Below are 26,229 nucleotides of genomic sequence, written 5' to 3'. Positions count from 1 at the left end.
CCCCAGACTTTAAGATTATAATTTCTAAGAAGTTTTGACCGGGGGTCCAAAATAGTCTCTTTGGTTGGAAAGAAATAATACAGCGGGATTTTACCTGTTTCTAAGACACGCTGTCTCCGTCAGGATTACCACCGCAGGGGAATCTTTCCGTATCATTTAGCTCCTTAGGATACAGGCTTTGCTTTCCGTTTCAAACCTTGCAGTTTGAATTTTCTGTATGTGGAAGTGTCGGTGCCGGAGGCACCCAGGGACTAAAATTTGGAGAATGCAAACTGAGCATTAGACTAATATCTGGACAGTGCAAACTGGAATTTTGTAACTTGGTGGTCAAGCTCTTTGAAACTGAATTACTTGAGATTGCTATATTATAAAAATGTTGGATGAATACGAGGCCACTAAATAAATTAGTAGCCTAATACGAGTTGAATTTATTTCTATATTTCCTTTGAAGTGCAGCCAGTCATATAAAATTTTTTGTAGAACACGGGAATTGCACTCCGGGCCTCACACATACTAGGCAAGTGCTCTACCTCTGAGCTACATCCTCACACTTTTTATAAAGTTGTGTTTTGAGGCAGGAGTCTTGCTGAGTTGCCTAGGCTGTTTTGGAAAGTTGAAATCCTCCTGTCTCAGCCTCCTGAGCAGTGGGTGTTACAGGCATATGCATTACCAGCCTTTCGTTTTACATGAAAAGAAAATTTCTAGTTAAATTTTTACAACTTTTGGTAGTTGAAACATAAACTGGTCATCTCAAGGCTTTTTTTTTTGCTATTGAGCTGGAATATAATTTCAGCTAGAGGGCTGGACTTAATCTATCCCTCAGTTTAGTGGTATTTTTGCTTGAAACACTCTTTGTTGCCTATCATAGCATCATAAAAGCAATGCTTGGTTTTGTTTATAGTTTCCCCACTTTAACTGAAATTTTGATAAATGAAAGTGCCTTGAACTTCACAGAAGTACAATGTCAAAACAATCACCAGGTGTTTTTTGTTACTGTTTATCTTTGCAGTCCTAGAGGGGGCGGGGAAGCACATTTCAAATATTGAAAGTTGTAGAAGAATAAGATTTCTTAGATCCCTCAGCTTTACCCTGAAAGTTCCTCAGGGAGAAGTTGATGAGGACATTGTGTCAGTCTCCTAGAACAGAAGAAGATATCAATAGAAAAACAGAAAGAAAAGGAAGGAAAGAAAAAGGAGAAAATGTATATATGTCCCAGAATTTCAGGTATTTCTTAGATGTAGGGGGAAATTAGCTATACTACTTGCATTTGTTCATAGCTTTTCCCTCCTTATTGTCATATTTACTGTTCCCTTTAGCCTTACAATAACCTAGAAAGTAGGTTAGTTTAATACTACTTTCCACACATAAAGAAACGGAAGGACAAGTGGTTTTTCCTGGACCTAGAGTAGTTATTCAGTAGCTAAGAAAACAAAGCATCCATATTTCTTGATTTTTAAGATGCTCTAGACGCACCTTGTTTAGGTACAGAGGTGATTCTTACTAAATAGGTAAGTATAAGAATTAGACTACAGAGAAAAGTGACTGTGAGTTGTTAATACCTAAGTTACCAATCAAGTGCAATAATATGGATTAAAATGATTTATAATTGATATTTAATGATTTTTAATAAATATTGATATGTTTCATATTCTATAACTTTTAACTTGGAGCCACATAGGAATTCTGGAACCAAAAAGTTTCTTACTTCATTCTGTGGTTGATTTGATACTGTTCTTCACTCTAAATTGAGAATGCACAGCTTGAGAACAATGCAGTAGTAATAGTCCAATTGCTGCATTTGGCTGTAGTGAGCTAGCAAGTAGGAAAACTTCCAAATTCCCTTCTTGAAAGTTAACCTGTAGACCTTAAACCCCCAGTCTCTCTGTCTGCTACTCTTTGGTTCATTGCAAAGCTTGTTTTCTGATAATGTTAATGTATTGTAAATTGGGTGATATTTGGGGGAATCTGAAATGAGCACTGTTCAAAGTTTATTTCCTATGTTGTGGGGATTTTCGGCAGAAAAAGTAAAACAGTCAAAGTGGCTACGCTATAAAAGAGGCTACAATGTGAAGGAAAACCACTACTGATGACTGGTATTCCTGATAAAAGCCACAAGAAAATTCAGGAGCCAGCTTTAATCTTGTCCCACGTAGAACAGAGCACATGAACATGCATACGAAGGCAATTCTCTTGGCCATGGGTGATCATTTCCTCCGTAATTTCTTTGAAACAAAATTTAGTTTTATTGCAAGTTGGACTTGGAAAATGTGCATGTGTGTGTGTATGTATGTGTGTATGTGTGTGTGTGTGTGTGGTGTAAATACATGTTTCAAATGTCTCTTTTTCTTTCTCTTTTAAGTTTGCTTCTTATCTTTGTAGAAAATTAGAGACGTCAGAGCTTGCTAATAACCCTGCACCCAAGGAAAAGCTGTGTTATTATCATCAACAATATCAATAGAGATTTTCTTACAGGTGCTATTTATTGTGACATGCATGGAGAGATCTGTAAATAGTATTTTATACTCTCTTGTTGGAGCCATAAGAGACAGGTAGAAGAGGAATTAGAATTAGGTATAGAAATTATGGTTAAACCATGCTACCATTTACAGGCAAGAGGCTACATAGCTCTGAATGTACATACACACACTTTACCCCTGGAAGATAGCCAAGACCAGGATAGCGAGGTCCAGAAATTATCCTGAAGGGTCAGTGTTTGTGCGAATGACCAGTGTGCAGAGGTCAAGAGACAGTGCTGTGCTTAGTAGCTGGAGTGCTGTGAGTTTGTTTAAGATCCCTTTCTGAAGGAAGCGCAGGATTTAGAATACTATACAATAAGCAGCCTGCCCAGAGTTGTACAGCAATGAAGTGGTAGAGTCAAGGTTTGAGCCCCCCCAAAAGATGATACTGAAGGACAAGTGCAACATACCCTCACCGAAAAGGCCGACCTACATTAATTTGAGTCTGTAATTGCACATTCAGGGTATCACATGCCAGAGCACTATGCCTGAACCCCGAGGGCCATAGAGTCTTTGTCGTCCTAGAGGTCACATATTCCTGTTGAGTTGTTTCATAACAGACTTCACCTCAGTCACCAGAATTCATTTACCATTGAATTCAAAGAGTTTCTGACAGACAACATTTCTCAGGTCCTGTGGAGGATATTTTAAGCATGAAGTGACTAGGAAATGGTCTCCTGATCGCCACCAATTTCCTGGGTTCTGTTTCATTACTATGGCAGTTAGTATGCTTTCACATTACCAGTCATTCTAGTCACTGGTTAAAGAAGGTTAGTTGATTACACTGGGAAAATTGACTAGGATTTGTATATGCACTAAGGGGAAACTAGAGGATCCTTGGTTAAATGTGCCTGGAGGTTTCTAAAATTTAGGGGCCATCTGTTCTTCCAGAGAATGCTCTGGGATGTGTGGTCTCTTTGTGAAGTACAAGAGCAAACATTCTATTACCACTGATGCTCAGCAACTAATGATCTTTGGCCTTATTCCCAGATTACAGTGTTGTAAGTAGGCTAGGACAATTGGAAATCAAAAACAATCTGCAAAAATTCTTTTTTTTTTTTTTTTTTTGAGAGACAGGGTCTCACTATGCAGTTCAGGCTGGACTTGAACTCACTTTTTAGCCCAGGCTGGTCTTGAACTCACAGTGATCCTCCTGCTTCAGCCTCCTGAACACTGGGATTACAGGCATGTGCCACCATGTCTGGCAAAAATTATTTTTTTGTTTGTGTTTATATTTTTATTCCTTGGTCAATTTCCAGTAATCAATATTTTGATTGAGGGAGAATAATAATCTCTCTCACTCTCTCTTTTGCTCTCATTTTTTGTGATTTATTTATTTATTTATTGAAATAGTGTCCTGCTATGGAGCCTAGGCTGCCTTCTAACCCATGATCATCCTGCCTCAGCCTCCCAAGTACTGGGATTACTGGAGTGTACCCCAGCTGATTGTTTTTGAGTTGCACTTTGGAATAGTTAGGGAAATTGATTTAGAGAAATATAAAAATAATAGACAATGAGCTTATTGTATATGAATTACATGGATGTATTTTATTGATTGTTATGCACACTATGACTGACTAAATTTGACTTTGTTTTGAGACAGGATCTTTTTAACTCACAAGTTGCCCCAGCTGGGCTTGAACTTGCAATCCTCCTGCCTCAGCTGCCCAGAGTTCTGGCGTCATAGATGTGAGCCATCATGCTTGGCTCTAAATATGAATTGATGGCCCATTTTAAAGTAGTACTTTCATATTTTTTAATAGATTGCTCCCTCAGTATGACTTGGGTCTTTTTAAAAATGTTAATAATAGAAAGGTTTCATAAAACATATATATATATATATATGACCTATATATATACTCATATTTATCTTTAGGGAGGTATATTTCCAATATTAACTTGCAAAACAAAGCAATGAGAAGCAACAAGCAAAAACACACATTTTCCCCAAATGTAGCAATTCAGGTTATACAGGTATATCATGTTTTCAGATCTATTTTATACTGAGGGATGATGATAAAAATAAGTATTTGTAGAAACAATGATAATGTTCAGAAGATATATTTAATAACTGCTTTAGTATTGAACATGATATCTATAAGTGTATTTTATAGTACTAGGCTAAAAGATACACAGGAAGTGGTATTTGTGAACATACATTCTTGACTAGGCCTTTCTTTTTTTTAAGTAAAGAAAGTAATATAGACAAATGCATGCACTCCAATAATGTGACTTCAGAGTTAATGTTCTTCATGAAGCAGTTGTCTTTGCTAGAAGATAGCTCAAGGGCTTTGGTGGCTATTAGACAACAATGAAATTATTTGTGCTTAATTCTATTGAGGCAACATTTTATTAACTTTCAAGACAGTATTGTCCTGTAGCTAGAGCCACACGGTGTTTTTATTTTATAAATGAAATAAAAGAGGTTCATAAACCTGGGTGAGACAATCAGACTTAGTTATCAGAACAATAGAAATGTTCTACTGTGTTTTCTCAAAATAGAAAAACTGCTACATTATTTAACCCTGTGACAAATGATGCAATAAGCAGTAAGTTAGGAATACGATAGAATTCATCAATAGAAAATAAATAGCAGGCAGATCTCATGTTAAATGTTACCTTTGAGTAAAAATATAGGAAGGCATTACTTATAAATACTGGCATTATACTTATGCAGCGACCTGCAGAAAATTAACAAATAAAATAGAATGTTTTCACCCAGTGGATTGCCAAAGGGTGTTATGATAGTTCTAACATCATGATCTTGCTTTGTTAGGGATTAACAGGACCTGATGGATCCCCTGGATCTGTTGGACCAAGGGGACAAAAAGTAAGTTGGCCATGTAATATTAATTGTTGGTATTAATAAAATGCTAAAGTAAATTTTATTGCAGTGTTTTTGGATCAACTAACATAAGCTATGCAGCAGCTGATGTACTTTTTCAGCCAGAGTTGTGCTTTAAAATGCCAGGATGGAGTGTTTTAGGGATTCCAATATTTATGCAGTTTGCTTGTTTACATATTCATGACACAAAAAGCTAAATACAGTGAAGCTGTTTTTATTTTTAGGGAGAACCTGGTGTGCCTGGATCTCGTGGATTCCCAGTAAGTAACAGTGAAGTAACAAAACTGAAAATCTATCTTTAGGTAAAATTCTGCTAGTGTGAAAATTTTTGTGCAGTTTTCTATATAATATAAATTACAAAGGGTTTAAGGACTAACCTGGTATGGTAAGAATTCCCACGCTGTGAGTAGAAACATTTTAGAGAACTTTGATTGTACTGTTTAAAATACATGTACCTATTTTCAGGTGGCACTTATAGACAACTCCTCTGCTTTACTGATAGAAATCAGTACTTGCGTAACAATAGCAGATGAGTATTCAGTGTGTAAACCTTTAATCCCACCACTCTTCACCAGTAGCTCTATTAAAAGATCCACTAAGGAGATAATAGCGCTTGCCTGATAGCCTGGTTAGCCTCTCCCTACACAGTAGAACCCCTCAGGTTTATGTTATTGGTAGGTATAAGAGGACTGGGTTCTTAGGCTACTTTTCCTTTCTAGTTCTCTGTCTCTGTCTCTGTTTCTCTCTGTCTCTCTGTCTCTCTCACTCTCTCTCTTTGGCTCTTGTTATTAATCTGTGCTTCTTCTCATTTCTTTTGCTTATTTGTACTGCCTACTTTATTTCTGCATCTCTCCATTTTTCCATTATAAGCCCGTTTCAGAAGTGAACAGTGTGCTGGTCTTTCATATTTTTGAGCTCAGGTCTCAACATCTTATATAGATTCCTTTTTTCATAGCTAGTGAAATTTCATGAACATCTAGGTCTCTGATAATGAAGTAATTTATTGGCCAATATTTTCAAGCATACAACTATTTCCCCAATTAACCTATGTATAAAAATGTTCAAAGAATGTTTTGAAAAACTCCACTTATTATTAAAGCATCCAGCCCATGTGGAGTTCCTAGTTGTTTTGGTTGCCTAAATAACTAGAAATAATATCTTCTCAGAGGGTGTTTGTTGATTCCATAGGACACTTTATATTTTAGAAAACTAAGTCTGGCTTGATAAGCTAGTATACAAATGATATCACAGACATCGGTGAACAAAGGCTATTCAAACCCATGAAAGAAAAAGAATAATGAGAGATCCCAAAGGGAAAAATTGAAATTAGACAGCAAAAAGAGAGAACAGGGATTCTAGGTAGTTATAATATTCAGTTTTAAGTTTGACACAGCAGATCCAGTGCTAGAAATCGGAGATAAGGAGACAAGGAATAGTTTCAATAATTTGTATGTGCTGTCTGGGGGTGATAGAGCGATACAAAGGGTAAAGGAGAGGGAGATAGATTGACTAGCTTTAAAATCAATAGCATAGTAAATTAGGATCCCATTGTAGGCTACTTCAGGAGGGACACAAGTTTGTTTTAACTATTTACTAGATTTAGCGCCTAAAATATAGCCTCCTTATCAAAGAGAGAAGTGTTTCTGACCCCTTACCTCCTGCCTTTCTCCCTTGTGCTGGTTGCTTATTTGGGAATGTCTAAAATCTTTTATTGTAAACTGCAGAACTATATTGTCTTCAATGTAGATGTCTTAGATAAAACTACAAATGAATAAAATCTATAGACTCTTTGGTGGAGATGTACGCCTTTATGAGCAATGGTAAGTTCTCCCATTACAAAACATGAACAACATTGAGGGCAAGTAGATAGCTTCTTTGATTTTCTTTTAAAATAGCTTAGAAAAATATGAGCACAGACATCATGAGAATGTCTGAGGGGCTTACACCAGCTTCTCTTTATTTTGTTTTATTTTTTTCCAAGCTGCAACCTTCTTTTTTTTTATTGGTACATTTTAGGTATATGTAATGATAACATTCATCATAGGGAATTTGCAGAGCCGTGTTTGCTTTTTTCTCTTATGCAGTGGTTTTTTTTAGACTGTGTATCATATATTTCTTTTAGTGTTAGAGTTTATGGTGTGTTATTGTATTGAGTTATGTCTGTGTCTGCATTTACACTAAGTGTAAACCACATGCCATAACATTTTTATTTTAATCTTTTAGGGCCGTGGTATTCCTGGCCCCCCAGTAAGTATCATTTCATCATTTATTTTTACATAGTCTATGAAAATGGCCTATTTCTTCACTTTTTTTTTACTATAAATTTAATTTATTTTAAAAAATCAAAGAAGGAAAACATATTAACAGACGTCCATTTACAAAATAGCATAAGAACAATACATGCAATACAGAGTTACAGACAAAGTGGTAGGAAATTAACAATAGTTACTGTATTATGTATTGATATCTTCAAAGTGGTTTCTCAGGAAAACAAATAGAGACACGCAAGATTGATCAAATAAGTAATCACTAACTGTTCCTCTCAGTAAAGTGACAGAAGTCAGTAGTATAGCTATGTTATATCTCTTAACTTCTAACCTTACTCTTAAACTGATGCTTTAATTAGTGCAGTTAATGGGATCTGTATAATCTTAAGTGGCTACTACTAACAGTAACATCCCTGGTCTGCTAAACAAAATATCTATTAATTTATGAGATTTCTGTCCTATTTTAAGTAAAGGTAGGTCAAATGAGTTATCAAACTATTGGAAACTAAAGCTAACACAAGCACATAATCCTAAGTCTGTCATTTATCATATCTGACAGCAGTTATGATAGACTGTCAGAGTATCCATAAATCACATTGTCACTGTGATTTGTTGCCTTCAGGGTCCTCCTGGGACAGCAGGACTCCCTGGAGAGCTTGGCCGTGTAGGACCAATTGTGAGTACCACAGTATATTTTCATAGACATTTGCTGATCTAGTAAAAGGTGTTGCTAGTGGAAGCAAATTAACCAGACTCTCTGCTTCCTCCTGCAAACCAAAAACTGCACATGGATTTTATTCCAGTTCATAATGTTGATGGGGGTCAGAAGTAATATACCTCATTGTTCCTGACTGATTTTAATTTTTTACCTGAAGTTTTGAGCTAAACTTTTCTTCCCAACATTGAGATTGAGTGTTAAGTAAAAAGTGCTACTCCTATTTTATAAACACTGTGCTAGAGTTGGGGTCTAGTGGTTTGTGTGTTAGGCTTTCCACATGAAATTTCAAAACAGCTTAGAGATATCTATGAATATCTGTATCTGAATCATCTATAGCTACATGTCTATGGACTGTTAACAGATAATCAGAATTTAACTGTAAACATTAAGGAGCTGAACTTCGTAGAGCAAATTCCTGATAAAATTGCTTTGTGGGGATAGTCAGTAAACATTTCATAAATACTGAAGTGTTGATTTTATGAGAAGGTAGGTGATTATAAATTTGCAGAAGGAGGAAGTCATGTGTTACACACATGTTGAGCTGCTCTATGCGTGCTGTTTGCAAATGTATGTGAAATTTGAACCACTGAGTGGAACGAAATGATTGTATGTTCAAAATAATTGCAAGATACACCTGGCTTTTCTGATGTAGAACATTAAGAATGCAAACATGCCAAGGGTAAACCCTGAATGTTACGAGTAATCGGAACCTATTTTAATCCGAATAACTTATTTGAATTCAGCTGTGTTTGCTTTTCTGTCTGTTTCAAGAGTGTGGGGACAGACCAGGGGACAGACCTTGTGCCCAGTAGCAGCAAGAGTCAGGCTTTGCAGCGGGGAACCTGTAGGCCATCGCTCCAGGCGGGGGAAGGGCTTTCTTTTGCTGGTAGCTGAGTGACACTAGCACCATCTGCTGTTCCAGTTCCTCTGTGACTCAACCAAAAAAAAATACATAGGGTTACTGGTTTGTTTTCAGAGTAGATAAAGTGACCATCCCGTCGAGAAAAATTGGCTTTGCTTTTCCCCCACGCCTCCTTTGGCTTTATTTTATACCTGGATGAAACTAGAACTCATTTACTGTCCTGGTCTTGTGGGGCAAATTGGACTTCATTGGCAGGTCTATCTATGCATGACTGAGCTCTGCAGGGCTTTTGAGGGAAGCTGTTCTATCATGCCTCACCAGCTTTTGGCTTTAGGTACTGTGAAATTGTCCGTTTGAGTAACCACCATGTCACAATTTTCAATGATTTAGGGTGACCCTGGGAGAAGAGGACCACCTGGCCCTCCCGGCCCCCCGGGCCCCAGTGTAAGTTATCTACAGCTTAAATTTCTCCTCGTGTCTTAGCGCAGGGGCTGAGGAAACCCAAGAAACCAAGCCTGAAGCACCTGTTAGTTGAGTCATTGTTTTAACATCCCCAAAACAACTATGGATTTTTCCATGTGCTCAGAGTGCTGCTCTTTTTAAAGACAGAAAAGAAATTTAAGAGGTGGCTTTCACAAAGCAAGTCTCACTCATTGCACTTGAAGTCTTTGACACTTGTGATTTCTCAAATGCTCAAAACTTTGGCATTTAAAAGAAACATTTTCAAAGGAACTAGTCACAGTAACAACTCAAAAATAGGAGTTTAAATAAGAGGTAACCATATTTTTAATCTACATGTCAGAATTCCCTAGTTTCTACTCTGCTTGGCATTTCATCGCCTTATAGTCACCCCCCAAAAGTAATCTTGTGCAGTTTAGCAGTTTTCAAAAGGAATTTGTGCATGAGTTAAGCTTTTGGAATATTAGCATGTTGTCTGCTGCTATTTTTTCCTTGCATTTTAGGGAACAAATATACTTAGTATATTTTTGCCTAGTGGACTTGCCATTACTATTAGGTTTGAATTAACTATTTAATTATATTCTTAACTGTAATATTTATTTACTTCAGGGAACAATTGGCTTTCATGATGGAGATCCGCTGGTAAGATTTTTTTTTTTTGAAAAAAAAAACAAAAACAAAAACATAGTTTTAACTCAAAGACTGGGTAGTCTTCCAATGAGTTGTCTTTAAAATTATCAATATGGAATATGCTTCTGTGTATTTTTATTCAGGTGCGAGAGAACTGGTAGGACTGGAGGGTGGGTGGCTTGAATGTAGACTATAGCAGTGTTTCATTGCAGATATATATGCTTTTCTATAATTTTTAGCTCTATGGTGAAGACATGCTTTTTACTAGAGTATTCCAATTTTAGGAGAAATTTTATTGATAGTGATGGTATTAAACTCTACTAAATGCAATTTGGGGCCATTTGGTGTGCAGGTATCAACCTCAGGAAAAGGCTATCCTGGTAGAGGGTCATGGTACAATCTGTCGCCTATAAATATTGTGGTCAATACATTAAGAAGATATGGCAAAATATTACCATTTCTTCAATCTGAATAGTGAATACATGGGAGGGTACTTGTATGTTCTGTATTTTTCTGGGAAGCCAGATATATTTGTGAGTTTAAAAATGAAATAAATGAAAGGGATAGTCAGCATTATTTAATGACTAATTTCATGGGGATTCTAAAACTCAACTCTTTGTAAAAATTCTACCTTATCACAAAGTGGAGGCTCTAGTTTATATTTTCTCTCCTGGCAGTGTCCTAATGCCTGCCCACCAGGTCGTTCCGGATACCCAGGCCTACCCGGCATGAGGGTAAGAGGACAGTTTCATTTTATTTTCAAGAGTATTAGCCACAGAAGAAATGGAGCCTTTACCTCAAGCACTTGCCTTTTGGTGCAGGGACCCCACTGGGATAGATTAGTGAAGTGTGTGCTTGCTGATTCTGGGCGGAGTCTGCACTGTTATTCAGAGTGGCATTTCTGGCGGGGGCCTGCGACAAGTGCTCCCCTTGAGACATGGTGCTTCATTACTGACGCCTGTTTGCGTTCACAGGAGAAATGCTGGTGGGACACTTTGGGTTTTTGAGACGCTAGACCCCAGGGAAGGGGCGCGGTTGCCTGCGGGAAGGAAGAGTGGTGGGATGTGGTGGGGGGCTGTGTACCTAATGTATTTGAGCCTATTTTACTTTTTAAAGAATTGGAAAAACTGCAAAATAAACAGGAAAAGAGATTTTCCTGAAGGTGTTTTTTCTCTCACTTTGCCATTGTGATCGCTTTGAAACATTCCATACAAACAAAACAAACAAATAAAAAACCCCAAGAAACAAATACCCAGTGCTGGTGATCAGTGGCATTTGCTGTCTATTCTCTGACACTGAAAAGAGTGAGAAATTCCAGACCGTGGGCCCCAAGCCACTGGCTTTCCAGAGTTTCCTGTAGGGGTAGTTTTCGCAGGCACCCTCAGCTATGGAAGACTTCGGTTTAGATTGGGGTCTTACTTCTTAAAAGACTCCAAGTGGTAGAACTTTTGGCAGACTCAGTTTGGAGCGTTTGCTTTGCAGCTTGGCTTATGCCTCTCCCTATAGAACATGTCTGCTCAGACGGGTGGCCTGACAGGAGGGGACAGGACCTCCTTTCCATCTCATAGCCCCTGCCACCCCCGAGAGCTTTCTGTGCCACTTGCATGGCTTCAGAAAGGCGGCATCTGGAGACACCCTGGGCTCGTGGCAGCCCACCCTGCAGCTCTAAGAAGGAGGTGGGGACAGAGGCGATGGGAGGATTTTCAGCCCTTAGAAAGCAGGGACACCCCGGTCAGCTGGATTAGGGTTGTCACTTCAGAAAGTTAAGTATAGGTACTTGCGAAGACTTAAGGCACTGAACCCAACTTCAGAAGAAATTTAGGGCAACAGTAGGCAAGTCTCAGTGACTCTTGTAATAGAGCTTTTGTATGATAGAACCGTGCTTACCTATTAAATGAAACTGGTGTTTCAAGTAAGAGTCATTTGTGATGCATATGATGGTGTTAGTATCACTTAAGACAGTGATTTCCTTTGTGATGTAACATTTTTCTTAGTTGCACCTGGGGATAGATTTAGGGCAGCAGGGTCATTTCTTAGCCTCCTGACCATTTTCAATGTCAGACCTGATGTAATATTATTTATGTATATGTCTGTTTATTTTTGCATTTGTTAGGGTCATAAAGGGGCTAAAGGAGAAATTGGTGAACCAGGAAGACAAGGACACAAGGTAAGGAAAATGGGTATTTAGTGGACAAATTGTGATTAGGCAGTAGTAGTCACTTCTGCTGCAAACAATTATAAGGAATAATAAAATATCGTATTTTAGGGGCCGGGGATATAGCTCAGTGGCATAAGCTCCTGCCTGGCAAGTGCAAGGTCCTGAGTTGGATTCCCGGTACCAAAACAAAACAAAAAAAAATCATATTTTATATTTCACCCTTCTCTTTCAAATAATGATTGATGTGTTTGCAGCAGATATGTTAATATTCTGACTAAGCATAATGTTCTGAAGTTGTTCAATTATAAAAAAATTAAGAACCTGATATTTTGGTGTTTTTTTTTTTTCCTATGTGGCTATCTTTTCTTTCCCTTCTTTTAAAATCTGTCTTATTCAGACTTTTTCCTTGTTGTGTGGGATAGGCATTTAATTAGTTGTTCCTCCCCATAAAGTAAAATTTTGTGACACTTGTAAAATTTTAGGGCAAGCGTGCCTGAGACTAGCAAACAGAGAAATAGGTAACTGACTTATAACTTCTCGTCTCCAGTTCTGAAATAATTTCTGTCTCCCTCTTTTCTTTTTACACCTTTTTCAAATGACCTTGATTTTGAGTAGTCTTGGAGTCGGTGATAACTAATCCAGCTCTTCTCTGGATAGAAATGTGGAATTTATAGCACAACTGGTTTGCCCTGCAGAAAAACCAAGGTTGAAATTTAGAGCAAGTGACCTATTTGCCATTTTCTGCATCTACTTGGGTAAACCATCTCTAAATATCTAAGAACTTTACTTCTTGCATAGTAGAGGTTTTGTCTTAGTAAATTTTGTGATATTATACAAATTCAAGCTATTGTGTTTTGGTACTTGGGTTTGAATGCGGGGCCTTTGCACATAACTACATTCTCAGCCTTTTTAAACATTTTTTTTTTTAATTTTGAGACAGAGTCTCATGAAGTCACTAGATTGTTCAGGCTGGGTTTGATCTTGTGATCCTCTTGCCTTGGCTTCCCAGAGTGCTAGGATTGTAAGTGTGTGCCACCATGCTTGGCAAGTCAGACCATTCTTATTAATTCAGGTCCTATAAACTTGGTAGTTAGTGTTCTTCTATACCTTAGCTGGTAATAATAAAAGATCAGTTTTCCCTTTGGAAGTAAAGAGATAGAGAAGCCATTTATTCATGTCTTTAAGCATTGATGTCCTTGAACTCCTGAGCTAAAATCAGTTTGCTGAGTAACTTCACATAATCAGGATAAATGGGCCAATTTTCTGTACCCTATTATAGTTTGAACATTTATTTTAAAAGTTTTTTTGTTACTTAGGCTGTGAAGGCATTGCATTTATCTGGAATGTGATTGATGACTCCCTAATGTCAAATTGGAGAAATTAAAAAAATAAAATGAGTACTTTGGAGATTTCTCTGCATGTTTATTCTCCCACTGAATCTTAATTTTGAAAGTTCTGCCAGGTGTACTGGTGCATGCTTCTGTTCCTAGAACTTCAGGAGGCTGAGATGGGGAGATTGCAGATTTGAGGCAACTTGAACAACTTACTGAGACTTTGTCTCAAAATAAAATTTTTGAAAAGGCTGGAATACAGTTCAGTGTGAAGGCCTTGTGTTTCATTCCCAGTACCAACCAAACCAATCTAAACCAAGAAACAAAACAAAAACAACAACAATAAGAAGAAATAAAAAGGAAAAAATTCAACAGATATTTATTGAGTACCTAGTATTTGCCAGTTTTATTCTAAGTGCTGGGGCATAAAGGTGAAAAAATGTTCAATTAAAAGCCTAAATCGGGGCTGGGGATTTAGCTCAGCGGCAAAAGTGCCTGCCTGGCAAGCGCAAGGTCGTGAGTTCGGTTCCCAGTACCGGAGAAAAACAAAACAAAAAACAAAACAAAACAAAACAAAAAAGCCTAAATTGAGTATGACATTCATATAATAAAATGTTAGCTAACCATAAAAATAAGCATGCAAGAATATGGCATTACACATCAAATGATATCCCTGAAGTAATATGAATAGTAAATCATGTTCAAAAAATAGACTTTGGCATGTTCAGGGCTCTGTATCCCTTCTTTTTCCTTTGGGCAATGTTTACTCCTTCTTCTCATGGGATTTGGGGATGGAGTTGTCAATCAAGGTCTCTCCACTCTCCATCAAACTATTATTTTTGGTACCTACACAAGTTAGTTGTTATCTAGACTCTCCAATTTGGTTTGGTTTTCAGTGGGAAATTTGCCACTTACTTTTTCAGTGCTATGTAACTTGCTGAGATTTTCTTTACATGTCGTTGAAAATTCCATTAGTTTAATTCACACTTTTGTGTCACCCAGAACTTTAAGTGGTGCCTTTGAAAACCTGATGTAAGATAGGGTGACAACTGCTCATTGAAGAATGGACCCTAAGAGGCTAACAGTTGGACTACACCGCAAATGAAAGTAGCATCATGTAGATTAGTGGGGAGGCCTTAAACTCGCTTTCTCATTCACAAATTTGCCTTGAACATATTTTACAAATTAGTTAATGGAGATTTTTGAGATTGTTTCTGAATATAGGAATAAATGGGAAATTTCAATAATTAAATATGGTATTGACAACTTCAAATGGCAGATCAGCATTCACTCAAAAATCTTTCAGAAAAGTGATAGTAAATTACTATTCCTAAGTTTGTTGTTTTAAATGTGGTTATCTGTTAGGTGGTGCTTTTTATCGGTAGGTGAAATGTTTAACTCAAATATATTACTCCAAGTTTCATGGAAAGTCTATGGAAAATACACCCTACCCCGCCTTGGAAAAATTGTGAAGGCCTGCATTTTTTTTGTAGCTAATTTTATAGTTTTGTAGGAAAAAAACCAAGTGATCTATGTGTGGTGATTATCCATGAACTGGCTAATTCACTGGGCTTTTAACTGGAGCTGTTACTGCTACCCCGACTGTCAATCATAGGTCCTAATGGAATAGAATCTCACTATAATTATGCGACTAAAACCAATATGCAATACTCTTATAACTCATTTAAAAACAAGTACAAATGATTTAGACATAACCTAGCATTATATGTCTAAATGTTCTACATTAACACTGCTGTTACTGTGTGTGTGTGTGTATGTGTGTGTGTGTGTGTGTGTGTGTGTGTGTGTGTGTGAAATCTCTAAATATGTTAGTCTATGGAGCAAGAAAATTAGTTGAAATATGCAGTAGAAATGCGTTTCAGTATAATATTATGTACATCATTAAATTATAAATGAAGACTTGTTCTCATGACTGACTTCATAAGTTATCTATTACCACAGAAAAAGGGAGGTGGCATATCTATTATAAAAATATAAAATATTTATCAGAGGGAAAGTAACTTTTCTCAGTCTATAAAGTAATCTTTCCATTAGAGATAGGAGTCAGACTTCCTCTTGGAATACCCTATCATTCTAATGTGTATTAAATATTATAAAGCAGCAAAAAGTGAATGTAACAGAAAATATGATGAAAGAAGATTCCATTGGAAATAACAACTAAGAAGTCAAAATACCTGCATATAAACTTAGCAAATAGTCAATCTTAATATGAAGAAAAGAAGAAAACTCTACTCACGAAAATAAAAGGAAAACATTTGACTGATAGGGAGATACAATGACTTCTAGGATAGAAAGTCTGAATGCACTCTGAACACAAAACAAGTTGTATTTTTGTGACAATCTACACAATGATTCTAAGGTTCATCTGGAGGAGTAAATGTTTAGGAAATCTGAAAATAAGAGTAACTATAAGTGAAAAACAAAGGTAACGCAATTCTATGTACCTGAGATGAGAATTTATTACAAAATTTCAAAATTAAAATGCTAAGGCATTGGCACCATCATACAGCAGATCATTGCAGGACAGTAGGAAGCTAGGGCTAAATTAACAGCTAGGACTGTATTTCACAATTTAATGGATGTGAAAGATGAATTTTCTGACCTGTGTGGGCTGTATCAATTATTCAATAAGTGATACTGAACTAAGTGGAAATTCTCTGGAAAAAAGATAAATTTCTACTTTACAATTTACATGAAAATAAAATACTGATAAAGGTTTTAACATAAGAAATTAAATGATAGCATTATTCAAAGGAAAATACAGCTGAATAATTCTATATTTTGGAGCAGAAAAGGTATTTCTATCAGTGACATCAAAGGTATAACTCATGAAAGAAAAGACAAATTTAACTACATTAAAAGTTGTATATGGTAAGATATTATAATAAGAAAAGCTAAAATATAAATCATAATTAAAGAATGCCATAGTTTATGGGAAAATTTGCATAGAATAATCATATTTTTCTTAACAGTATACCATCTCACACACATTTGGAACATAAGTGTATACATGTTTTCTTTTTTCTAATTCCTCCTTTTTTTTTTCTTTCTTTTTAGAAATCCTTGAAATAATAGTATCCAAAATGTCATTGGTATTTACGGTTGAATGGTGGGATTTGGGAACTTTATTTTTATATACTTGTGTATTTTTTTTGAGGTATACTTTTTGCTCTTTTATTTATTTTTATTTTAAAGACAATGATAAAAAACAATAAAAACTATGTAGAATTTCAAAACAAGATGATAGGAAATTAATAATGGTTATTATATTGCATATTTTTTTTTATGCTCTGGACTATGCGCAAAAAATAATTTAAGGGAGCAAATTAACACCCAAGTCCACTTCTCTGCTCATTGCTATTTTAAACGTTTCTTGTGCTATTTTTTTTTGTTAGGGTGAAGAAGGTGACCAGGGAGAACCAGGAGAAGCTGGCGCTCAAGGACCTCCAGTAAAGTATTTTTTAAAATATCTCACTAGGATATACAAATATTTTTTACAATGACTCTTGGAGCATTTTCTATTTAGCATGTAGATTAATAACATTATGTCAATGTAGTGCTTTCTCTTTTCCCACAAAGCCAACAATGAGAGATAACTACCTTTTCAAAGGACTATTTTCACTAAAAATTGTATATACAATTACAAATGTTCATTTAATAGACTCCAGGCCCAGGCAGTATGAAAATAAATATTGAGCACAAGATAATAATGTCTCTTTTATGTTCTAAGACACTGTCACATGATATCATGAGAAAATTTTGTATACCCAGAATAGGCAGTAGGTATCAAATCCACAAGAGTAATGTAGTTTGTTCCTGCACATAATCATTTTATTAGAACATTATTATTTGTTCAGAATCATGTCCTTTAATAAAATGTTAGTCTCTTGTGCTTAGGAGGACTACTGCAATAATATCTAAGGTACCTGGGCATCAAAGTACTTCAATTTAAAATGTTTGCAAAGTCAAAAGTTAGGTTATTTTTGGATTACAGTAATGTGCAATTGTTCTGCTATTTCCTTGTCAAAATGAGTGATGAAAAATATGGAAATACTAGATGTAGAAAAGTCATTGAATATTGCAGCTAGCCTGGATACACCTCGTGTAACAGACAGGCTCAGGTATTATGCTAAAGGGTGAGGGAATACGAACACCTTTTATCTGCCCAGTGCTGGTTCATGGAACCAACCTTTTCCAAAAGAATCAAGGAGCTGTGCACATTAGTTTTTACCTAGAATTTAAGGGAAGTCAAGGTAACAGAAACAAGTCATGGAATCTGGAAGAAATGGGCTCTGGTTTTAGACCACATGAAAATTTTAGGGGACTCCATGGAGGAGTCCAGTGTTTGTTCTGGAAGCTCACCTAGCCCGAGCCTCTGATGAGCAAAGAGAGGGGGCTGGGCCCCTAGTTCATGGGTGGGAGATAGTGATGAATAGTATAAATTAGTTTTTATTTTCATTTGTACTGTGGATTGAACCTAGGACCTTTGCATGGAGCTACATCCCCAGCCCGGTGTATTTTTTATTTTTAGAGAGGGTTTTGCTAATTTGTTAAGTTAGCCCACCAGGCTAGGCTGCAACTTGGGTTCCTCCTACCTCATCCTTCCAGAGTGCTTGGATTACAGGTGTGCACCACCATACCTGGATTTGCTTTTAATATGATGAAAATTCAGTAGCAATTCAAAAGTTCTCAAAGATTAAGTTGAGTGGTGTATGGCCCAAGCAGTTCCCTGGGAGATAATAGCAGTGTTTCTGGTCCTTTGGGAGATAATAGTAGTGTTTCTGGTCCTTTTGGTGTTTGGGAGTAGGGATGTCAAAACGTTTCCATAGAATTCACAAATGTTCACTTTTTGAATATATATGCACATATATACAGTAATATATATTTGAATATATGCATATATATAGTAATGCATCAATTTAAAAAACATACCTCTTGGTATATTTATATAAAACTATGTCCCTCAAAGTGGTCACTTTCAGAGGCCATGTGGAGATTCTCATGCCACTGCTATTGACTCACGTACTTTTTGAATTCTTTGTGTAGAATTACCTCCAGAGTTGGTAAATGATCCATACAAGAAAGAGAACTTTAACTTGACATGGCTACATTTCTCTTGAAATCCTGAGTGGCTATCCTAAGCTGGATCATCCTTCACATTTGCATTGCAACGCTCCCCTGACTGCAGTACACAGAATGTGTGACTGATACGCATAAAGAGTTGGTCATGGACTTGCCTTGTTTTCTCCCAGTAAGAACATGAGGAAAATGACTGGCCTAGAGCTAATTTATCTTAAACCAGTGTGGAAAATTACAAGATGTCCAGAAAGTAGCTTCTTTCCTATGAAGCATGTGGCCACAGATGCCCCTAAGGGGACACGTAGGCTCACCCTTAGCAAACAAGGTCTGTTTCTGGAGTTCTCCTGCATAGACCAAGAATATAGCTGGCAACGTTTCAGGATTGGCAGGTGTTCTACAAGTCACAGCACCCCCACATTTTTAGGATGGTTCACTCCTGTGCCTGAGATGAGGTGAGATGAGTTCCTCCTACTTCAAGGGAAGAATTCAGAATGCCTTTTATCATAAAAATGAAATACCACTGAAGAGTGCCTACATGTGGTTGATTTCTAGTTCACAGGCTTTTGTGGTTTTCTTGGAATGTACCACTTTTGGTGGCATACATCAGGGGGAAAAATATTCAACCTTTTTTTTTTTTTTTTGGTACTGGAAATTGAACTCACAACCTCGCACTTGCCAGGCAGGCGCTGTGTTGCTGAGCTATATCCCCAGCCCTTATTCGTTTTAAAATCATGTTCCATGTAACTAAGTTATAAACTATGATGGAATAGCAGCGAAAATTCTGTACATGAGTTAAAAGATAAGTTAAATCTATTATCAGAATTCTGCTTATGCTAATAATGTTTATTTTTTGGTTATCAAATAGTTGTGCGAACTCAACTGTCAAATATTTGAATAAGCCTCCAGAATTTGAGTATAATTTTGCCCTCAGGGTTCTCCTTGGAATTTTCCTTCTAAACAAGAAAAATTTGTCTCTTTTCAGTTTGTTTATTACTTTTGGTTATGATAACATCTTCCTTCTGCATCAGCTTCTGAGATAAGACTTTTAAAAAATGTTTGCTTTAACTAGAATAATTAACTTTTTCTTTTTTATTTTCAGGGAGCTCAAGGCTTGAGAGGCATCACTGGCATACTTGGGGACAAAGGAGAAAAAGTAAGATGGTGATGGTAATCATATAATATCAAAGTGTATTAAATATTTAAAAATATGGCCATTTAACAATCACTTTTGCAGCAACGTCATTTCTTACTTGATGCTTTGTGTAGCTAGGGTCTCACATTTCTGTTGTAAGCATGGGTGACATAAATGAGCAGAATGTATGATACTTGTCGTATTGTCCGCTCTTGGTATTCACGGGGTTGTTTACAAGATCCAGCCTCACCCAGAATACCAAACACTCAAGTCCCGTATGTAACATGCAGTACTATTTGCATATAGTTTGTGAGCCTTTAAATCACCTTTAGGTAATTTACAATCCCTAATACAAAGCCTATGCTGTGTAAATAGTTGTTACACTGCATTATTTAGGGGATAATTACAAGAAAAAATGTCTTTACATGTTTGGTGTAGAAGCAATTATTCTCCAAATATTTGTAATCCATGGTTGATTGAATACACGGCTGTGGAACTTATGGATACAGAGGACTATATTCTGCATGTCTGCTCTCTTGAGAAATTAGAGTAAGTGGATTGCCTTTGTCTGTTGAGCATTCTCAGCAGTTTTCACAGAGAACACTGACAGCCTATAGTGGTTATGGCCAAGCAAGGCAGAGACAAGGGCAGCAAGAAAGGAGGGAAAAAGGCAGGCTACCTTCCAGGATGCCCTGGTGTCCTGGGCTCACAAACCAGGGGGCCCTGTTGAAAACTGCATTTATACACTTGGGGCAGAGTACCCCAGCCTACCCTTAGCCAATTGCAGAAGGCAGATTTTCCTAGCACTTCCATGGCAAGGACTGCTCAAAGCTGCTAGGAAGATCTACAGAGGTAGAAGGCCTGCATGGGGTTTGTCACTTACTGAGAGAGGAATATGCAGACAGCTAAGTGTAAGGCCAACAAGGGAGATGTTGGTGAATCTGAAGGCAGGTCCAGGAGGGCTTGCAGATGAAGAAGGGAACCTGGAGGCCCCAGGAAGGTGGTCAGTGGGATGCCTGGCCCATGCTGTGGGGTGCTACTGATGGTGAAGGATGAAGTTGGCCGAGCCAACATTGCAGGAGAAAGAATGATACTCACACATTTACAAGGCCTTCAGAAATGTTTTCCTTTATGTGTGTGTATGAGGGGTGTGTCTTGCTTCGCTCTCAGAAAACAGTTAGCTTACATCTCAGTAAGTAAATGTTGGGAAAACCAGCTTATTGGCCTTGGAAAATTAAATATCATCGTTGCCCCTCCTCGTCCGACCTGCCTCTACCTTCTCAGAGCCATGAAGATAAAAATAGGTCAGTTCTACATAGCAACACAGAGCCTTTTATTAACAAATACCTAGAGGTCACACACTGCTAATGCTTCATACCTGAAAATCTCATACCTGAAATGAAATCTTTTTTAAATCAAAGAGATGCATAGTTTTGTGGATTGATGGTCTGGCTTATTTACCATTTTTTATTTCAATTTTACTTTTTTTTTTCAGCCTCTCTGTTTTTTCTATTTTCTTTCTGCCTACCTCCTTCTTCTATCTTATCTCTAATATTTCTGTCCTAAAAGCACTGAATTTAAAACAACATATTAGCCTTGTATATTTCTATATTTGTGTTACCTAAAGTAACATTTTGCATCTCTTCTTTTATTAGTTCATAAAGCCCATTTATTTTGATGTTGCTGATAGCTAGACCTTCACTTTCTCTGGATTAAAACATCCCCTAAAATATGTGACCCTTCATTTTGAAGCCAATTACTGTTCTTGATATGCTCTTTATTTGAGGTATTTTTCTATTCGGTATTTTTCAAAATTCCTCTTTTCTCTTGATTTCTGTCAAATTGCTTTAAAGAAAAAGCTCTCCTTGTGAACTCAACCATGGAGTGGTTACCTAGTAACAGCAGTTTGGGTCTGAGCTAACTCTGAACAGGAGAGAGAGAGAGAGAGAGAGAGAGAGAGAGAGAGAGAAAATCAAAGTAATTCTTTCTTCCCTAATGAATGTAGAATGTCTCTGTTCCAGTTTTTAGGCATCAAACAATTTCCTTCTGCTTCTGTTGTGCTTTTGTCTTTGATTCTACCTATGTCTGAACCTTCTATCAAGGGTTTTCTGAGTTTTAATTCTTACTACAGATGCTGTCCACCTGGCTTTCTTGGCCTGACATCTATATAATACTCATTAACTGCTGTCAATCTATTTTATCATCCACTCTGCTCAACCCAGCTCATTAGGTTCATTCTGTTTGTTATTTGGTTTATTCTTTACTTTGTAGATAAGAAAATTTAAAGGTAGAAGTTTTATTTTTGTCAAAGAGCATATGTAAAGATGCCAACACATTGTATTTTGTTTTAAAGATCGCATTTTGATTCTTATAATGAAAATGAGGAAGTGATGTTTATAATATGTAGGCAAGCCAGAGACCATGTCCAGATAATTAGGCTTCCAAAGGTGTGGATCAGCTTTTGTGCCATTGCGTGGTAGAGTGGTCTGTTGTTGAAAAAAGAGGTCACTGTACCGGAGCTGAACCCATCACACGCTCAATGGGAAGGATGCTGCTTAGAATGCTCAGGATACTCGGGTTCTTTCTTCTGAGTCACGTGGTTAAACTTTCTGCCCTAGATCCTGGGGCGAGACCCAGCATCCCAGCAATCCCCTCACAGCTGTGGCATTTAGGAGTCCACTGTTGCTGAGGGTGGCCCTGTGGCCTTCACTGTTAATGAGTCCCACGGACATTCTGAGAACCTCGGAGGGTGGCCACCAAGCCCCCTTTAATGGATTTGTCAGGTTCTCTGTAGAAGTACCAGTGTATTTAGTACCTGTGAGCATTAGCAAATGGGTGCAGTGTTAATATAAGCTGTTCAGAGTTTTATCAAAGATGGTGCTTAAATACTGTTGATGTGATGAGTTTTTCATACCTGAAGTGTCTGATTAAATTCTATTCTGAGTTCACTGACAAATATGGTATTGTTACAAACACAAGACCTTTTTGTCTGGCTAGTGCATTTCTATAGAAATATAGATACACCACTGAACATATGTGACTGATATCAAGTTCCTTTGTTTGTGTTTTTTTCTTTATAGGGTGCTCGGGGCTTAGATGGTGAACCTGGACCTCAAGGTCTTCCTGGTGCACCTGTAAGTGCTTTTCCTTTTATAAACCCAGTGACACACATGCACACATGCATATATTTTAGCAATAATAAAATTTTTTGCCACATATATATCAGTATGTTCAAGTAGCTTATATATATGAATAATTAATGTGGAAAAATGAGCAATAATTTTGTATTTATTTAAAAAGCCATGGTAAGGTCCATTATCTCCTTCTTGGTCACAGGAAAATGTTTCTTTGATATGAATATTTTTTAAATCAGATAAGTTATATTGTTAAGTATTTATGTTTGATGTTTTCCTTTCATTTTGTCAAGATGCTTAGAGTCACAGTAACTATCTTATGCTCGTTTCTGGGTAGTTCTAGCCTTTTCATCTTCTATGGATTCTGACCTCATTGTTTTCTATTTGAATTACTTTATGTACATGCATCGATGTAGGCTGCCTAAGCCTTTTTTGGAGGCAAAGAGATAAAAGCCACCCATTACTAATCACTTATAGCACAGAAAAAATTTAAGCAAGATAGAATTTCCAACTATCAAGGCCGTGTGGTCCAGCACAAGAGACAGAATGTAACTCAAGATGAGCTAAAAGATGAGGTGCTAGAACATGGAACAAAAATAACTCATGCTAGAGGACTTCAGTGAAAGGTTGGTCTGGAATGCCATTCTGGAAGGAAAGGTAGCCAGGTACAGGAGGGCACTGCTGGTAGCCATGGGCTGAGTGTGCCCACAGAGAGGCTGGCACGGCCTGCATGGGAAAGTTTGTGTTGAAAAGACAAAATTCACTAGATAAGGTAGAACCACACTGTGGAGAATGTTTGATGCTATTCTGAACAACTTCGTCTGCTCTAGTAGCAATACAGAGGCACTCAAGGTTTTGGAAGGATTAAGCAATTTTTCACAAAAGCTGTGTTTCAGGAAGATACATCCTCTCATCTGTTACCACTTATACCATATCAATATTAATTGGCTAATTTTGACAGAAATCATTATTATTAAATGGGGAATTAAATAACATGGGAAAAATATTGGTGACAAAGCCAACCCTTGACCTACCATAATTGTGAATGAGACTATCTAGTTATCTAGTTAGTCAATTTTCTAGTCAGTATAGATTGTCTTCATCATTTTTGTCATGCTTCTTCTGAGACACAGTACCTGACAGTCATAATTTAAAGGCATTTATTTGGGCTCAGAGTTACAGTCCATGGTTGGATTGGTGCCCAGGCAGAAAGCATGGCAGAGGGGCATAGCGGAGGGAGAGCTACTCATGTCATGGTGCTCAGTAAACAGACAGAGTCAAGGGATTAGCTGGAGAGGGGGACAGAATCTTTGGGGTCATGTCCACAGTGACCCTCCTCATCCAACAGGCCCCACCTCCTAGCAGCAAGCCAGCTATAAGCCCTCCTAATCCAGTCACCTTCCAAAGGTCTTGTCTATGACCCTTGGGGTGTTAGGAGGCCATCTAGATCTAAATCATTGATGAAGTTACTGACGTTGTCACCCGCAGTGTGGGACTGAATTTACTTTATGTGTGAGTCCAAATAGTACAGAAGTGTTATGCATTTAAAATAAAAACAAAGGACATGCAAGGCTCAATTTTCCTTGTATTAATATCAATTTTTAAGGCCACATAATTTTTATGAAAACAATTCTTTTTTTCCAAAATTTTTTATTGGTACATTTTAGGTATCTACAATGATTACATTCATCATAGGGAATTTGTAACTGTTACGTGATGTAATTTGATTACGTTTTTCTCATTTCCCTTCCCTTGCTTCAATCGCTCATGAAAACATTTCTTTTTTTCCAAAAATTTTTATTTGTACATTTTAGGTATCTACAATGATCACATTCATCATAGGGAATTTGTACCTGTATGTGATGTAATTTGATTATGTTTTTCTCATTCCCCTTCCCTTGCTTCAATCCCTCATGAAAACATTTCTTTAGCTAAGCATCCACGATAGATCAAAGCCATTGTGATCAAAGAGTAATAGTTAAGTAAAACCGATGATACATTCTAATTTTTAAAAAGTCTACCAATAAATAACTTTTGCTTATATTAACATTTTATTTTATACAGGGTGACCAAGGACAGCGAGGACCTCCAGGAGAAGCAGGTCCCAAGGGAGAGAAAGTGAGTTCAAGTTCCTCTTAACCACTACAAGCATCCTGCTTTTCACTGATTTTGCTTATTTGCTTGACATGTTGTTTCTTCTTTCTCTTCTGTACTATAGGGTCCTCAAGGTTCTAGAGGAATTCCTGGAGTCCCCGGACCCAAAGGAGACACGGTAAGTCCTCAGATGTTTGTACCATGCACAATTTTCAAAGTAATTACTGACCTGTAATACAAATTTAGAAAGTAGTGCAAGGAAGAAGAATGTGGTTATTTCTAAGAAACAGTGTGTTTCTTTGTGTGTGCCTAGGGCTTGCCAGGAGTGGACGGCCGAGATGGGATACCTGGAATGCCTGGAACAAAGGTAGCTGTGTGGCTTAGCCCAGGAGTGAGTGGGGCTGCCTCTGTCCCAGCCAAACGAACACAGAGTTTCCATGACAACGTGACCAGGAGACTTATTTAGCCAGCTTTGGCTTTCTTTCTCTTTTAAATTTTTAATCAAGTGTCAAATCCAAAATTCTTTTTAGAATAGCATACTTGTTTGCTTCCTTTTAGGAGCTCAGTAAAATTGGACCCTTGAAAGTAGGCTGAAGACAATGTGTGTTTTGATTGAATTTATGTCCTACATCCCACCGCACCGTTCCACATTAAGTTACATTTTAAAAGTGCACTTAAGGTCAGCTGTTGGAAAAATCTTTTTACTTAGAAGGCTTGTGTTTTTCCCTTTCTTAAAAGAAATGAAGTAGTTCATACAGGTTCAATGATGCATTAAAAACTGTTTATTTTCAGGGCGAGCCAGGGAAAACTGGGCCTCCTGGTGATGCAGGGTTACAGGGTTTACCAGTAAGTATTGGATTCTTTAAATGTTCATTGGCTTATACATATTTTAAAAATGGGTATTTGGGGGCAGAGACATGTTACAAAAGTTGATAAATTCTAGGGAAGATATGACGCTTTACTTTTATACTTTTATAGTTTTA

At 37.2% G+C, this 26,229-nt stretch overlaps 1 protein-coding gene across 4 annotated transcripts in view; it reads left to right on the top strand.

Moving 5' to 3' along the window:
- Col9a1 (collagen, type IX, alpha 1) overlaps positions 1 to 26,229 on the top strand; it is an 88,046-nt gene that overhangs the window by 22,947 nt on the left and 38,870 nt on the right. For all 4 annotated transcript variants that reach the window (XM_005404470.2, XM_005404469.2, XM_013504449.1 and 1 more), the window contains 15 exons: positions 5,293 to 5,346; positions 5,586 to 5,621; positions 7,585 to 7,608; positions 8,251 to 8,304; positions 9,599 to 9,652; positions 10,277 to 10,309; positions 10,975 to 11,031; positions 12,411 to 12,464; positions 17,203 to 17,256; positions 19,986 to 20,039; positions 23,099 to 23,152; positions 25,217 to 25,270; positions 25,371 to 25,424; positions 25,560 to 25,613; positions 26,039 to 26,092. In XM_005404470.2, coding sequence (XP_005404527.2) covers positions 5,293 to 5,346; positions 5,586 to 5,621; positions 7,585 to 7,608; positions 8,251 to 8,304; positions 9,599 to 9,652; positions 10,277 to 10,309; positions 10,975 to 11,031; positions 12,411 to 12,464; positions 17,203 to 17,256; positions 19,986 to 20,039; positions 23,099 to 23,152; positions 25,217 to 25,270; positions 25,371 to 25,424; positions 25,560 to 25,613; positions 26,039 to 26,092 — 744 coding nt within the window. The remainder of the gene's footprint in view (positions 1 to 5,292; positions 5,347 to 5,585; positions 5,622 to 7,584; positions 7,609 to 8,250; positions 8,305 to 9,598; positions 9,653 to 10,276; positions 10,310 to 10,974; positions 11,032 to 12,410; positions 12,465 to 17,202; positions 17,257 to 19,985; positions 20,040 to 23,098; positions 23,153 to 25,216; positions 25,271 to 25,370; positions 25,425 to 25,559; positions 25,614 to 26,038; positions 26,093 to 26,229) is intronic.

The sequence above is a fragment of the Chinchilla lanigera genome, unplaced genomic scaffold, assembly GCF_000276665.1.
Source record: "Chinchilla lanigera isolate Chin_1 unplaced genomic scaffold, ChiLan1.0 scaffold00087, whole genome shotgun sequence".
Lineage (NCBI taxonomy): Eukaryota > Metazoa > Chordata > Mammalia > Rodentia > Chinchillidae > Chinchilla > Chinchilla lanigera.
The sequence above is the reverse complement of the archived record's forward strand: the minus strand, read 5'-3'. Positions and strand labels throughout refer to the sequence as shown.